Consider the following 17,178-nt stretch of genomic DNA (forward strand, 5'->3'; position numbering starts at 1 on the left):
AACCAACCACTACGAACGTTAAACTAATAGTACGGAGTTGAATGGCTATCACTTGTATAAAAAGGGTTGTTTGTTGATGTCCCGTTCAACACATAACTGGCCCTTACCCGAGGGATCGATCTATTTGTTCGTTTACTAGTAAATAACGCTTGACTGCCTTCAAGTTGATTTGGTTACAGTGTACTGTTTGCTTGAATCGGATTTTCATAATGTACGTGTGGAATTAGATGGAAAGGTAATGATGGATCTTTCCATCAAGTAGCTTGGACTGTATGGAATGTGAAAAATAATTTAATTGCAGTTAAGTTAGATCTCACCCAGTTCTGGAATCAGTGACGTAATCACCTCTTACGAGAGTTTCAACCGAGTTGCACTTTGTGATCGAAGTTCGACCACCCTCAAACAGTATTGTTAATGAAAGGTCCTCGGTTCTTTAATCTGTTTAATTATTTCGACGCATCGGAACAATTATGAATTTACAACTGCACCAATTTCACGAAGGACCTTATCAAATCGACGGACAAGATGATCGATCATGATCGTGACGTCGTTAATTCACCGGAAAGTTCTCGGTTCGTAGCGCCCTAAAACGTTCGGTTATCATACGTAGGGCCCGAGACAAAAGTCATCTGATCGAAAAACACCGACCAGAGAATCTTTGGGATATGTTACTTTTCCCCGGATTCAGAACGTGTACAGCCTTATCGCTGGTACCTTGGGACATACTTATGTCGAAGCGAACAATCGTGGTTTTGGGAACTATTTTTGTTTTACTGTCCCCACGGGGCAACGCGAAGAGTGCTTTTTACTCGATAAACACCCCAAGTCACTCCCGTTAGAAGTTTCAACAACATACCTCCTTATTTCTTGCGAGTTTTGCCATTTTGATTATTATATCAATGCTTATATTCAAAGTTACTCGAACCCATCAATTTCGCAACCATCCGATCAACGGTTGGTACGGGACCCGTGTCGGAGTTCAATTCACAACTTAACGAGAAATATCGACAAGAAGGTTTCACTCGACTACATGGCACATGTTATACTCTGATTTAATATCCCCCTTTGTACAATTTCTACGGGATATCAAATATACCTACGTCAAGTAATGTGACAACCAACATGAAATATACGAAATTAATGATGTTCCTTCAACGCCAAATAAAATCAGTAGATGCACGTACAATTAGATCAGAGTGATATCAAATTTTGAGCAGAGTTGAAAAACGCAGAAAAGTTTGTCACCCGTATACGATGGATTACTCAGAGATGTAGTATCTCGTGAACTGGAGTTGATGTTGGACTGAGAATCATTAGTCTGAGACTCGGTCAGTGCTGTTCTTCAACTTTATGGTACGAGCATTTTTTGGATCCATTATACACTACTTTGATATTCATACTTACTTTTACACAGAAGTTTCTTGACTGAAATTTCCTGCCTGGTTATCAGGAAAACTTGAATTGGCAGGAAATTACATAGTTCTTGGAAAGAACGCTAAAGACGGCTCCCTTAAATTTCCTTTGATTGAACGAACATGCCAGAGGCAGTAAATTCGACTCTGTGTTTACCGCAAGTGCGCTTTCTTGGTCTTTCTTCGGATAGTGATAAGGAGATTGTAAATTTATTATGCTTCGCTCGATGGTAATAAAATTGAAAACCCAAGCCAGCAATAATTCTTGTCACGTTGCGGAATTAATATCGTTGTTGCGGCACATTCATGGGAGCAATCAGTTCTCAGAACCATGTCAAGCTGTGCCAGTTGCGCATTGTAGAGTTTGCGCTCGTATATTAAACCTTGTGGGTAAACAGCCAATTTATCGGAAAGCAATTTAATCTCGAATCCAATTCAGACTTGTGCGCAAATCGATGCCAGTAGAACAAGTTAATGCATTTGCAAATCATTTTTGATATTGTGACAACAGACCAGCCTATCCGATATTTTCCAAGAATGAACTACCCGCATTGTATTCATCTTCATCCCCGCGTGTCTACGATAAGGTATGTCTCACAGTCCTATAAACTAATATGTCAAGCTGTAAAAGACGATACATCGTCTAATCTTGCATTTCAATGGTACGGGGGCAGTATGAAATCTCTTTTCGATCTCACCGAAAATAATCATTCCATCAAAAGCGTAATAAAGTGGTTTTCGATAACGAACAAATAACGTATTTTCACTAACACGCAAGACTCCATACTGGGATTGAAGTTGTAGTTTGTACATAGTACGCAGTGAAGAACAGCATCCGACAATTTCCGTCCTCGAATATTTTCCTTCACATCTGTTGAACACCGTCGACCGCTGTGCAAATAATATCGCCCGTTGTCAACCAGATGGTCCTAACCGTTTCCACGAAAATTTATACATCATAAACCCCATCAAGGGAAATCAGGTGGGACAGAATTTGTGCTGACGAGTACACGGCATATGAGGTATCACATTTCGTGGACGCTTCTGCGCACCAAAATTAATCACACTACGGTGACGAGCGTATATTCAAATTCCCATTGGTCAACTTTATGATAAAATTTTTATTTGAACGTCTTTTACACGACGGGTGAATCAATATGCTGACATGGGAATTTTTGCCAATGAGATCTTTCTTGTACTAACTGGGGTTATGACCCAATTCTAAAACAACTGATTCAGACCAGGCATTTTTATTTTAGAGAGTACAGGTTTTTGCTGCTTTCGTGGGTCAGATTGATGCTTGAATAACCACACGATCTCGCGAACCCAGCCGAACTAGGTTTACGTGCCTTTACGTTTTGATGCTGGTAATTCCACTTTACGACCAAGTTAACCCTGCATCTATACGTCGCCTATGAAAGGTGGGAATCACCTTGACAGGACGACACGTGCCTTATTGTTTGAAAACTAATTAACACTGCTCGTGACAGGTGTGTTCAAACATTACTTCATTTTCATTAGAAAGTTGACGAACAATTGAAGTACGTCATTATGCAAATGCCTCAGTATTCGTATAGTGGGTGTTGCTTTGACGTAAAAAAGCTCAAAGTTGAATTACAGAAAGATGACATTCAAACAAACGTGTAAAAAAGAGTCAAGGATCTAGGTGATAGTTCTGAGAGAACGCTACATACTCTGACATAAGTGAAAAAAAGAAAAAAATCCGGCGACTGTCGATCTGCTATTGATTTTACCGCGTAAACTCGTCATTTCCACGATCGCCAGCGATAACCATGACCTGGCGTCGGCTAATGACACCTTATTTGTCACATGAACCGAATGAATGTACCATATACCATTGGTTACATACTGAATTTTTGAAAGCTTCGACAACTTAGGGACATGTTCGTAAAAATCACATCCTGTCAAACGAGAACCGACCTTTGGTTGATGATTTGTAATTCTAGAATCGCGAATGGTATGGTTACCTCGTCTTACGAGCTATTTGATGTCTTCCAATTCGCTTTGTCTTGTTCGTGTAGAGAAGAAAAAATCGGCACGTAATTCTATAGACTACGTGCTCAGCATCCCAAAAGACTTGGCCGTCGAGAAGGATGTAAAAAAGGACTTAGATATTCAGTAGACCAAGCAGGCTACAGAAATCATCATTTTTATTCAGGAATACGCTTTGCTGTAACCTTTCCGAACGTTTACAGTCCGCTTAGTGTAACAACCAACACCGTGTTAAACTCGAGAAATTAGATAAGGACTGAATCATTCTCCAAAAATTCTTCGCAATGCGTATATTTTGATAATTCGAGATGTTCCCGCCAGTAACACATTTTCGTTGTGGCACACGATCACTTCAGGATCTATAGTTTTGCACCTTAAGGTTTTCGAGATAATGGCATGAATCCTGTGTTGAATCTTCGACGTCACGTCTGAGCCTTTAGTAAAACAATTTCAGACTTCCTCCAGTAAGATTACATGTTTCATCTCAGTATTCTACTTCTCCTTGGTAACGAAGAGGTATACGCGAAAACCTTGCGGAATCAGGGATGCCTTGAGAATTATTCTACGAACAAAATAATCATTAATGTTGCGAATAAGGGAACAAAATTTCACTGCTTGGATTAACTAAGTGATGTCATATACTAGCTACATTTTTTCCTATCCTCGCTGCCAATCAGCAGGACAAAAACCTGAGACGGTTTTCATTCCCCTGGCTCGTTTATACGGTATCCAACAATTATTATTAATAGGCTTACGACATCATTGTTGCGTTCGTATAGTAATAAAGTCGCACTGATTGCCAGTTATGCATTTGCGTCACAATAGTTTCATACACAAGAACATTCATGTAGAACTAGTTTTGCGTAATATTCTGTTGAACATGCTTGGCCGAGTTGCCAAGACGAGTGTGGTTTTAATCGCATCTTGATTACTTTTCAGGTCGGCTCTCTGAAAGGCTACTACCTCTTCTCGCACAAACACGTCCACAAACGGTCGGTGGCAACAAGCGATCCTCATCATGAAGCACTAAAAAATGAGCCGCAGGTGAGTAAACGTTTTTAGACATATCGGTTATCTAAACGATTGAGAAACAAGCTTGAAAAAAATCGGAATTCTATTTCAACTGCGATATTACAATGGTAAGAGAACAGTTACTTTACATATAAACGATTTCATTGAATGCGAATCCGCTTTTGTAAGATGATTATAAGCTACATTAGTGGTAAACTCATTTTAATTAATGAATACGTAGATGTTTGCAAATATGAAACACTTGATTAATATAACAATAGAACTACTCTCTTTATATCAGTTTTTGCGGTATGCGGAAAGGTGCGGTCAAATAGGAAACAGTAGATTGACGTTATTGAAAGAATCCTGACCTTTGGGATCAAATGAGAATGGTTGAAGGAAGGAATTTTGGAGTTACTCTTACAGAAACAACCCCTCAACTATGGCGCAAAATCGTACCCTGCATTTTTTACTTATAGCAATTTAGCATTATCTATGCGTTAGGGGGTACCAATTCACCCGTAAGGATATCTCACGTTTTCCCAGCTTAAAAGTATATTTCCACCCATATTTAGATTGGACGAAGTCAACTACTGCGACATAAGCCTAAAAACTGGTGCTGCAGAACTCGTTTAGAGACGAACCCAGTGTAACCATTCGCAAGAAAGCCCAGCAAAGCTATTAAGGAATTACGCAAAGGCTTGGTGTTTCAGGTACATTGGGTTCAGCAACAGCATGAAAGAAAAAGAAAGAAGAGAGACTTCAGCGGACCCTCGTTCAGTTTTAGCGACTATCCAACGTTTTCTGATGACTACAACCCCAGGCAAAAACAACAGTATCATCAGCAAAAAAATCGCGGGGTTGCTTTTCAAAGCCTTTTCACAGATCCACTTTTCAAAGAGCAGTGGTACTTGGTTAGTATCATGAATGATCGACGCGTTTTCACCCACTTTAAATGAGTGCCGTTCACCCGATTAATCTATACGAAGCACTTTTACCTACTTGGTATACCTCAGCATAAAAATTTCTCCATCGACTGTCCGTTAACTACCGTAACCGAGAGCTCTTAATGCATGCTTGAATATTAGAAATTTTGAACCTATTTCGTCTATCATTACTAACGCAAGGGATCAATAACTGAGCCAATATCCAGTTCTGTACTGATTCCTAGAACGGCGGAGCCAAGGATGGCTACGATATGAACATCGGACCAGCATGGCAGAAAGGATACACTGGTAAAGGCGTCGTTGTCTCAATCCTTGACGATGGTATTCAGACGAATCATCCTGATCTCGCTTATAACTACGATCACGAGGCTAGCATAGACATAAACGATAACGACGATGATCCTATGCCAAGAGACAATGGCGACAACAAACACGGCACCAGATGTGCTGGAGAGGTTGCTGCTATAGCTTTCAATAATTACTGCGGTGTCGGTGTTGCCTACAACTCTAGCATTGGAGGTAACTTCATAAATGTGTCCAAATGTTCTTATCACGTCAATACTAATTATTTTGACGAATTATTGGAAGCTTATACGAAATTTTACTACTCGAGGTGTTCGAATGCTGGACGGACCTGTTAATGACGCCGTGGAAGCCAGAGCATTGGGGTTGAACCCCGAGCACATTGACATCTACAGCGCATCCTGGGGGCCCGAAGATGATGGTAAAACAGTCGATGGTCCGGGACCATTGGCCAGACGTGCCTTCATCTATGGCGTCACCAGCGTGAGTTTACTGATTTCATTTCTTGTCGGCAAATGAATGTACCAGCTACAGTCAGAGCTGACCACTGTTACTCTCCGTTTCAGGGTCGCAGGGGAAAGGGTTCGATCTTCGTCTGGGCGTCGGGTAACGGTGGACGTCATACGGACTCTTGCAACTGCGACGGTTACACGAACAGCATTTTTACATTGTCGATATCAAGCGCCACGCAAGGTGGTTACAAACCGTGGTACCTTGAGGAGTGTAGCTCGACGCTGGCGTCAACTTACTCTTCCGGTACACCCGGAAACGACAAGAGCGTAGCGACTGTAGACATGGACGCGAAACTTCGTCCTGATCACATATGCACGGTTGAACATACGGGTACTTCAGCATCCGCTCCCCTAGCCGCGGGTATCGCGGCTCTGGCTCTGGAAGCCAACCCTAGCCTGACATGGCGGGACATGCAGTACCTCGTGGTACTTTCATCGAGGTCTGGACCCCTCGAAAAAGAACCGGGCTGGATTTTGAACGGCGTTAAAAGAAAAGTATCTCACAAATTTGGATACGGCCTAATGGACGCCGGGGCCATGGTCAGCCTTGCCGAGCAATGGACAAATGTGCCACCACAACATATATGCAAGTCGCAGGAAATCAACGAAGAAAGATCGATCGATCCCACCCCAGGATACACGCTCAATGTTCACATGGATGTCAGTGGGTGCGCGGGTACTTTGAACGAAGTTCGCTTCCTTGAACACGTTCAGTGCAAGGTACGACTATCTCTTCTTCATTTCTTCTCCGTTATGGAATTACCAATGGACACTAAAATTTCGTTCACCTTAGGTGTCGCTGAGATTTTTCCCTCGTGGTAATTTGCGGCTACTTTTAACCTCCCCAATGGGCACTACGTCCACTCTACTTTTTGAAAGACCCAGAGACGTTCTCAGCTCAAACTTCGACGACTGGCCTTTCCTCAGCGTTCATTTCTGGGGCGAAAAGGCTGACGGACGCTGGACCCTACAGATCATTAACGCGGGTAATCGCCACGTCAACACCCCAGGCAAGTCACGCATACTGTAGTTACGAACATTTTTACTGCACATAGTTTTTATATACTTTGTGCACTTCTTTTTTTTTTATATGAATTTTTCATTCCATGGCCTTGTTGTTTTGTTCTGCAGCATTTCACTGAGCAACAAAAGTTCAGATCTAGCGTATCAAGCTGTTTGATTCTTCAAGATATTCTTGACCAAGTTTTCTATCGTCAATATATTTCGGCAAACATTATTTCATACATTACTCAAGGAGAGAAACAGTTTAACAACCGGCTTGTTGAATAAAATTGAGTAAAACTTGAAGGTCAGTCAGTAGTTTACGAGACATCTTATTTTGTTGCACAGTGTCATTGTTCCACGTTTCTTTCATTTGTACTTCACTGAGCTTTTTCACTTTTGTAGGTTCGACCATATGGTGTTATCATCGCATGACTTGTTTCAAGTTGGATACGTTTATGACAGTTTTGATCGAGTACTTGTTTCGTTTCATCTTTCAGCTATGTCATCCTGCGTATGCATGCCGGGCGACCGAACCTTGCCTGAAGCCATATATGATCTAAAATTTTAATTTTGTCGTCTTTGTCCGTCTTGGCTTCCGTATCAATCGCAATATACCCACCTTTTGAATTAGGGCATTTAACGATGTTACAGGAATACTGAAGAAATGGCAGCTTATCTTTTACGGAACGGCTACCAACCCGATTAGGATTCGGACGCAGCAGTTTAATCCGGTACAAGCGAACCCCTCAATACTATCCCCCTTCTCACAAACCCACCTGCCCCAGGGCTTCTACAATTCCGACTTCTTTGGCGTATCTGCGTTTCAGACCTACCAGGGTGCCTTCACAGGATCTGCTTCGAATGTTCAGGAGTCCGTGGCTAGCCTCGATGGCTCTGCTGCGTCAATACTGACTAACCAATTGCCAAATGATGTCGCGTCAAACAGTGATCGCTTTGTAAATCAAAGATGCGATCCACAGTGTGACTCGCAGGGTTGCTACGGTGATGGGCCGACGCATTGCATTGCATGCAAAAACTACAGACTTGATAAGTGAGTTGAAATTCTCTAGGCCCATCCTTCCTCCCAACCCTGATACCACTCTCGGGCGTGCTTTGATCGCCCGATTTTTCAACCTCTTTACAATTGCTCTTGACTCCCTCATTGAAAAGTTCTGCGAATCTTGCCGTTTCAGCACCTGCGTTAGTCGATGCCCTCCAAGGAGCTTTCCAAATCAGGGCGGACTTTGCTGGCCCTGTCACGAAAGCTGTGAAAACTGCGCCGGCGCGGGACAGGACTCTTGTCTTTCCTGTGCTCCGGCTCATCTTCTGGTCACGGATCTTGCTGTCTGCCTGCAACAGTGCCCCGAGGGATATTATGAGAGTAGGTTTGAAAGGGATCAAAATCGGTCAACTCGTGGAAAGTGTTTTTTCGAGTTCTTCATTTAGTTTGGGTTAAATCTTTCATAAATTCTCGAACCGATAAACCTCGTTAGCACGCTCAACTTTAACCTTGCACTTACACTTTCCATAGCGTCAAAAATTTTTAATTAAAAATTCATACTATAATGGAATGCAGCCAGATCAGCATAATTGTCATTAAAACACAATACCGAACCTCAGATTTAGAAAACGGAACGTGCATACCATGCGAGGCAAACTGTGCTAGCTGCCAAAATCGTTCGGATCATTGCACTGCGTGCGAACACCACTTAGTCTTGCACGAAAACACGTGCTACGCTGCCTGTCCTAAAAACACGTACGAAACGATGGATTATAACTGCGAAGCCTGTCATGTATCCTGTGAAACTTGCAATGGCACCGGTGAAACTCAGTGCATCGGTTGTCGGCCTGGACTCTATTTTTCCGAAGGTAAACTTTCAAATATTCATTTCGTTTCTGTAGTCAAATTATTCACCTCACTTTTACTTCAACAACTTGTTAGGGTCCCAGTTAGTAGTTGCAGCATCTTTCTAACTATAAGATCAATTTTCACACCAATAGGTACGTGCCTGGCTTCTTGTCCAACGGGATTTAGCCCTGATAAGAAAAGGCGAGAGTGTGTTCAGTGTCCCACGGGATGTTTGACGTGCACATCCTCCGGTTGCACCACTTGCATCCGTGACTGGAACTTGAACGCCAACAGTTTCTGCGCCCCAGCGAGTCGTACGCGGTGCGACAGTACTGAATATTACGAAAACGGACGGTGCAAGAGATGCCACTCGACATGCGAGACTTGCGCCGGACCCACCCGTGACTCCTGCGTCTCCTGCCAAGAGGCACTGCTTCTGCAGGGTCAAAAATGTGTCGCTCAATGCGAGGACGGTTACTATTCCGTCGCCCAGCCAGCTGGCAAACCTCTTTGTCTACCCTGCCTTCATACATGCAGGACCTGCACGTCCAGATTGAACTGTACCACTTGCAATGATGGACTTCAGCTGCAGAGTGGCGAGTGTAGATCTTCCTGTGCTGACGGGTGAGTCGCGAAATGAATTAACCTCACGCACCATATGTCGCGGACACTAATTTGATAAGGCCTTAAGACAATCTACAATATTGCTTTTATGAGTGAGGAATTAGCATAATATTGCTTTTACAGATATTACAGCGATCGTGGACAATGCGCAAAGTGTCACATGTCCTGCAGGACTTGTTCTGGACCCAGGAGAGATCAGTGTGTAACCTGTCCGAGAGGCTGGCAATTGGCTGCAGGAGAATGTCATCCGGAATGTCCCGAAGGATTCTTTAGGACCAGCTTTGGATGTCAGAAGTGTCATCATTACTGCAAAACATGTAGAGGTGATAAAATATGAGATCATTATCTAGTCCATTACTCACGGGGAACCTATATTCGTTTGGACTCTTAACGTCATTCTAATGTCAAATTGGTTTCAGCCGAAGGGCCGCTAGGGTGTACCTCGTGTCCTGCTCACTCAATGCTGGATGGGGGCCTTTGCATAGAATGTCTCAGTAGCCAATATTACGACTCGGTGACGCAACTCTGCAAAAGCTGTGACTCAAGCTGTCAGAGATGTACGGGACCGGGAAAGTTTAGTTGCTTGTCATGCGCTGCTCCGTTGCACATCGACAAACTGAACAATCAATGCGTCCCTTGCTGTCCAGCTGGTATCAATAATGCCGAGGATCAAGACTGTTGTATATGTAATCCAGCAACGGGTGGGTTAAACTTATGCTTGATTCTGATAGTGAGATGTTTGATGAACCTCAACATTATTTTGTATCTCACTTACCATGTCAACATTTCCTGATCCAGGTGGTTGCCGGAATAGCTCTCCAGCTGGAAAGCGGACAGTTTCCCGAGACGGAGGTCAGGGGGTTTCAGATAGCTTTGGCAGAACCGAGGATTCTGCATCATTAGCTGTAACAGCAGCCACTGCGTTTGCAGTTGCTATTTGCGTTGCCTCAATCGCTTTGTTTGCCGCGATATTTGTCGCTCTTCAGGTTAGTCATGATTTTCTACGAATTTAGGCTTCTTGAACTAATCGTAAAATCAGAGAAGCTGTGTATGTAAAATTCATTCCATGATTATGTAACGTGAAAATCAAGCACATTTGTAATCACGAGAAAACCTAATCAGCCCTGCCTATGACACTTAATATGCAATATTAATTATGCATAATATTAGACTTATACTTGTCTGTTGCATGTATAGGCCATATCTAGGAGAAGAGAGTCGACTCTCGGCTACACAAAATTGGCCGTGCAGGTGGAACCTATGGATGAAATGGACGCGGATGATACAACTCAGCTAATGACCTAAGCTCGAATTTCGTCGCACCCACTAGAAGACAACCTTTATTAAACTATTCCGCTGGAGTTTCTCACTCCTAGATGACTTTCAAAGTTGAGATCTGCCCAGTGTGTGACGAGATGCATATAGTGATATAGGATTGATAGTAATTCAGGACACATGCAAGCGCACCTTGAAAATCGTTGTCCGCAAGTGACCAGAAGTATTTTGACTTCTGATCGTCATTTGTATATAACTCAGTTTAACCGATTGTCTTGATCTGAATGTCAGAAATATTATCAAACTGTATGTAAATGTGTCGTGTGCGACTAGTGGACGATTAGGAGTATACGTGCAGTTAATCTATACATATTGGATTGAAAAAGTCGGTGCGTTTCGTTCGTTTCTACAGTGTGAACTTATCAAAACTCACGCTATAGTAGAAAAAAATATTGTAAAGTGCCTGATTAGTGATATCCTTTCTTTTTTAAATCTGCTTAGCCGTAACATTTTTTCTAGAAAGAGTTTCAAGACTAGTTCCCAATTTATAACAACTCATCGTTACATGTACAAGAATCTCGTAGTGAACGTGAGATGGAATTCTAAATACTGTAGTAGCCGGAGCATACCTTCTTTTTTCAACTTTATGAATGGATAACTCAAGTTCCCTTTTCGTCATTTTATTGTAAAAAAATGTATCAGAATTGATTTACACATTGAATCATTTTTATACAATATACAAGTCTGAAAATTTCTCCAGAACTATAAATCTCTCCATTACCTATATCGCAGTCATTAGCAATGGTGATAAACTATCTATTATCGGCGTATGTTTAAAAAATATAAGGGAAACAAATGCTAATCGAAGAGGAACAAACGCTTTAGAAACAGCGTAGTATTTATCCTTGGAGACATTCTTGTAAATTCATTACGAACCATCAGATTGAAAAAATAGACGTTACCCTGTGTATTTTTACGACCCAGTTACGCGATGTGATTCCAATAATATCCCATGATTCATCTCAATTCATTTTCTAATAATTTGTTATCATTTAATTGTGTACGTATTTTGTTTAATATTTGTCTTTCTCTGTTGTTCTATTTTCAACCTATATTTGTTTCGTATGATTAATTTTCCGTAGTTTCGCATTCCTTGTAAGGGGAATAACAAACAATTCTATTGTAATCTACTATTCTTAATCTATAACGCATGATGTGAATATTCGATTTTTCGTCATGATTTGATATTTTATTATTATTACTATTATTATTATTGTACTTTTATGATGAACACAATTATGAAAATATAAATGAATTATATTGGAAAACAGTTTCATTTATTACTTAATCTTAAAACGCAGATATTTACACTTGATTGATCATCAGAATCGATTTGTATGATCCTGTCTCGACTAATTCGACCCCCAGGAAATGCAGAAAACGTACCAAACAGAGCGTGGAACCATCAGCACATGTAAAACGAAAGAAATCTCATTTTGTGAATGTATCTTTAATGCGTTGCTTGCGGCGTATTGGGACTGCACCTAATCGATTTCTCTTGCAAAATTACGTCGGAATAATGCATGAAAGAATTTATTCCAGCACTTTTCAAAATCGCGAAAATTTTTGCCAAAAATGCAAAGGGTTAGCCTTACCGTTGATTGAACAATATAAAGACAGTTGCCCTAATGGGCTTTGGTGCAACAGCCGAAAATCGTCGTGCGCTTGCGCTCCCTGAGATGTTCCAATGATAGAGTTGAGAACTTATTGCAGAACATCAGAGGGTTCCGGATTTCGACATGCTGCTGGCTGCATTCACCTTCCCAGTAACACTGTCTTCGCAGTGGTAAGCCCAAGCCAGTACTTAGCCTGTGTGTACTTACCGAGTTGTCGGCGATACAAGAAATTAATGAGAATAAATTTCTTCAAACATTCGTAGAAAAACAGTGATTTAATTAAAATATAGGTACCCGAGAGAAGAATGTATACTTAAATCATGAATAATAGTAGATCAGATGTAATAACGAAGCAGAGACCAAAGAGTATACATGTATATTCGGTCCATGTACGATATTCATAAATATGATCTATTTACGATTAATACGTGATGCATACTAAAAATTTTATAATTTTCCAGGAGACGAACTAGATTACCTACAACAATGCGTCTATAATATGAAAATAGAAGAATTGTTCACTTCGAAATGGGATTCTATTCGACACGCGCTCGATGTATTCTATAACATTAGTATTCATAATTATTCCAACAACTTTTCATTTGCTCTCTCGATCTTGAATTTTCATAGGCATAGAATCGAAACGCTGTTTTAGCTGGTCGCAAGTGAAGTATCTGCGTTGGGTGGAGGAGCAGAATTTATTTTTCGAAAAGTATTCGGATGGAAAAAAATTCAGAGTAACTGTAATACATCACGGATGCGCTAATTTTGAACGAGATGAAATGGATGCTTCGTATATGAGACAGTATTTAACGCTGCGTAGTGATTTAAAGACCTAAAAAGGTGATAGGGAGAGAAAGAACGAAGCTTCTCAACACTTCGAGTGTATTTTAACACACATTTGAAAGATACGAGCAAAATTTTTCATCATCCAACTGTCGCAGAACGGCAGCGTTATCAGCTGACCCTTTAAGTGAAGGATATATCTTCAGTCAACGGCTGACCATCGAAGGGCCTGGCCGCTTGAGTCTGGAATCGGCAGGAGAGATAAAGTGCGTATTTCTTGTCTGAAATGTGGAAACTAAAATCATTATACATCATATCATATCATCATACATCATACATCATACATCATACATCATACATCATACATCATACATCATACATCATCATACCTAGTATTACAGTTCGAAACCAAAGTTTGAATTTTCGGATGTTCGGAAAGTGACGTCACCAATCTAAAATCGGCTAGCCGAGTTCCTCAGTCTGGTAACAACCGCGCAGTAGAGCGGACCGTTTAGAGTCGCGCTCCGCAAACTTCGAGTACCGGGTTCTCAACCTCCCGGATCCCGCGCTTCGGGTCCGCTACGTATTTCGAGTACCGGGTTCTCAACCTCCCGGATCCCGCGCTTCGGGTCCGCTACGCGGTGAAACTCGACTTCCAGGATAAGCGCTCCGTGGTTCCTGGTTCATGTTTACAATAAATTATTTCAATTCGTTTTTCGCGCAACCCCAAATTCGGTACCTGTCAGTCCGCTGATAAAATTTCTCGACTTCCAGGATAAGCGCTCCGTGGTTCCTGGTTCATGTTTACAATAAATTATTTCAATTCGTTTTTCGCGCAACCCCAAATTCGGTAGCTGTCAGTCCGCTAATAAAATTTCTCGACTTCCAGGATAAGCGCTCCGTGGTTCCTGGTTCATGTTTACGATAAATTATTTCAATTCGTTTTTCGCGCAACCCCAAATTCGGTAGCTGTCAGTCCGCTAATAAAATTTCTCGACTTCCAGGATAAGCGCTCCGTGGTTCCTGGTTCATGTTTACAATAAATTATTTCAATTCGTTTTTCGCGCAACCCCAAATTCGGTACCTGTCAGTCCGCTAATAAAATTTCTCGACTTCCAGGATAAGCGCTCCGTGGTTCCTGGTTCATGTTTACAATAAATTATTTCAATTCGTTTTTCGCGCAACCCCAAATTCGGTACCTGTCAGTCCGCTGATAAAATTTCTCGACTTCCAGGATAAGCGCTCCGTGGTTCCTGGTTCATGTTTACAATAAATTATTTCAATTCGTTTTTCGCGCAACCCCAAATTCGGTACCTGTCAGTCCGCTAATAAAATTTCTCGACTTCCAGGATAAGCGCTCCGTGGTTCCTGGTTCATGTTTACAATAAATTATTTCAATTCGTTTTCCGCGCAACCCCAAATTCAGTACCTGTCAGTCCGCTAATAAAATTTCTCGACTTCCAGGATAAGCGCTCCGTGGTTCCTGGTTCATGTTTACAATAAATTATTTCAATTCGTTTTTCGCGCAACCCCAAATTCGGTACCTGTCAGTCCGCTGATAAAATTTCTCGACTTCCAGGATAAGCGCTCCGTGGTTCCTGGTTCATGTTTACAATAAATTATTTCAATTCGTTTTTCGCGCAACCCCAAATTCGGTAGCTGTCAGTCCGCTAATAAAATTTCTCGACTTCCAGGATAAGCGCTCCGTGGTTCCTGGTTCATGTTTACGATAAATTATTTCAATTCGTTTTTCGCGCAACCCCAAATTCGGTAGCTGTCAGTCCGCTAATAAAATTTCTCGACTTCCAGGATAAGCGCTCCGTGGTTCCTGGTTCATGTTTACAATAAATTATTTCAATTCGTTTTTCGCGCAACCCCAAATTCGGTACCTGTCAGTCCGCTAATAAAATTTCTCGACTTCCAGGATAAGCGCTCCGTGGTTCCTGGTTCATGTTTACAATAAATTATTTCAATTCGTTTTTCGCGCAACCCCAAATTCGGTACCTGTCAGTCCGCTGATAAAATTTCTCGACTTCCAGGATAAGCGCTCCGTGGTTCCTGGTTCATGTTTACAATAAATTATTTCAATTCGTTTTTCGCGCAACCCCAAATTCGGTACCTGTCAGTCCGCTAATAAAATTTCTCGACTTCCAGGATAAGCGCTCCGTGGTTCCTGGTTCATGTTTACAATAAATTATTTCAATTCGTTTTTCGCGCAACCCCAAATTCGGTACCTGTCAGTCCGCTAATAAAATTTCTCGACTTCCAGGATAAGCGCTCCGTGGTTCCTGGTTCATGTTTACAATAAATTATTTCAATTCGTTTTTCGCGCAACCCCAAATTCGGTACCTGTCAGTCCGCTGATAAAATTTCTCGACTTCCAGGATAAGCGCTCCGTGGTTCCTGGTTCATGTTTACAATAAATTATTTCAATTCGTTTTTCGCGCAACCCCAAATTCGGTACCTGTCAGTCCGCTAATAAAATTTCTCGACTTCCAGGATAAGCGCTCCGTGGTTCCTGGTTCATGTTTACGATAAATTATTTCAATTCGTTTTTCGCGCAACCCCAAATTCGGTACCTGTCAGTCCGCTGATAAAATTTCTCGACTTCCAGGATAAGCGCTCCGTGGTTCCTGGTTCATGTTTACAATAAATTATTTCAATTCGTTTTTCGCGCAACCCCAAATTCGGTACCTGTCAGTCCGCTGATAAAATTTCTCGACTTCCAGGATAAGCGCTCCGTGGTTCCTGGTTCATGTTTACAATAAATTATTTCAATTCGTTTTTCGCGCACGCCCAAATTCAGTAGCTGTCGGTGCGCTAATGAAATTTCTATAACTTTACAATCTTCTCATAATCTTTTTGGTAAAATATGTCGATAAAAAAATTATATCAAACCTTACACATTATTTTTGATTTGTTTTCACGCTGAAAATATTTATTAGTATTCGAGGTATAACCTGAGGTGGTTGAAGGTGGTCGGAGGTGGACGAGGAGGAGGACGAGGAGGACGAGGATTTGTGCTGGGTGAGTGAAACACTTTTATAATATTTGATGGCAATTGCAATTATATTTCATCTGAAATATTACAAACTTGTCACGTTTACAATAAATTATTTCAATTCATTTTTCGTGCAAGCACATATTCAGTAGCTATGAATAATCTTATACAATTTATTATATTATTAATTAATTAATTAATATTCTTATAATATTTAATGGCAATTGTAATTATATTTCATCTGAAATATTACAAACTTGTCACGTTTACAATAAATTATTTCAATTCATTTTTCGTGCAAGCACATATTCAGTAGCTATGAATAATCTTGTACTATTTATTATATTATTAATTAATTGATTATTTACATTAATCCTTACACAATATTTTTGATGTGTTCCTATACTAAAAATATTCATAACTATTCCAGGTATCACCCGAGGTGGTCGGAGGTGGACGAGGAGGAGGACGAGCTGGACGAGGAGGAGGACCAGGTGGACGAGGAGGAGGACGAGGTGGACGAGGAGGAGGCGGGGTGGGTCGTGGGAGAGGACCTCTCCTCTCCTCAGAGGAGGGGAGGGGGAGGGGCAGGGAAGGGGGAGAGGTGGGCGGGGAGGGGGAAGGGACGGGACGGGAAGGGAAGGGGCGTGGAGGGGAGGGTGGCGGGGAGGGGATGGGAGGGGGAGGGAGGGTGGGAGGGAGGGCGGGTGGGAGGGAGGGAGGGAGGGAGGGAGGGAGGGAGGGCGGGTGGGCGGGCGGGAGAG

General features: G+C 41.7%; 1 protein-coding gene across 3 annotated transcripts in view; it reads left to right on the forward strand.

The window, feature by feature from the left end:
* Nucleotides 1-11,705, forward strand: part of Fur2 (furin-like protease 2) — a 61,224-nt gene extending 49,519 nt beyond the window's left edge. For 2 of the 3 annotated variants that reach the window (XM_046630171.2, XM_046630170.2), the window contains exons 3-16: nt 4,365-4,469; nt 5,150-5,350; nt 5,608-5,902; nt 5,997-6,169; nt 6,253-6,918; nt 6,992-7,208; nt 7,855-8,254; nt 8,397-8,584; nt 8,824-9,072; nt 9,205-9,676; nt 9,800-9,999; nt 10,096-10,377; nt 10,475-10,662; nt 10,874-11,705. In XM_046630171.2, the coding sequence (XP_046486127.1) occupies nt 4,365-4,469; nt 5,150-5,350; nt 5,608-5,902; nt 5,997-6,169; nt 6,253-6,918; nt 6,992-7,208; nt 7,855-8,254; nt 8,397-8,584; nt 8,824-9,072; nt 9,205-9,676; nt 9,800-9,999; nt 10,096-10,377; nt 10,475-10,662; nt 10,874-10,981 (3,744 nt within the window). In that variant the 3' untranslated portion in view covers nt 10,982-11,705. The remainder of the gene's footprint in view (nt 1-4,364; nt 4,470-5,149; nt 5,351-5,607; nt 5,903-5,996; nt 6,170-6,252; nt 6,919-6,991; nt 7,209-7,854; nt 8,255-8,396; nt 8,585-8,823; nt 9,073-9,204; nt 9,677-9,799; nt 10,000-10,095; nt 10,378-10,474; nt 10,663-10,873) is intronic. The other variant, XM_046630172.1, reaches the window with a different exon arrangement.
* Nucleotides 11,706-17,178: the final 5,473 nt, after the last annotated feature.

The sequence above is a fragment of the Neodiprion pinetum genome, chromosome 6, assembly GCF_021155775.2.
Source record: "Neodiprion pinetum isolate iyNeoPine1 chromosome 6, iyNeoPine1.2, whole genome shotgun sequence".
Taxonomy (NCBI): Eukaryota; Metazoa; Arthropoda; class Insecta; order Hymenoptera; family Diprionidae; genus Neodiprion; species Neodiprion pinetum.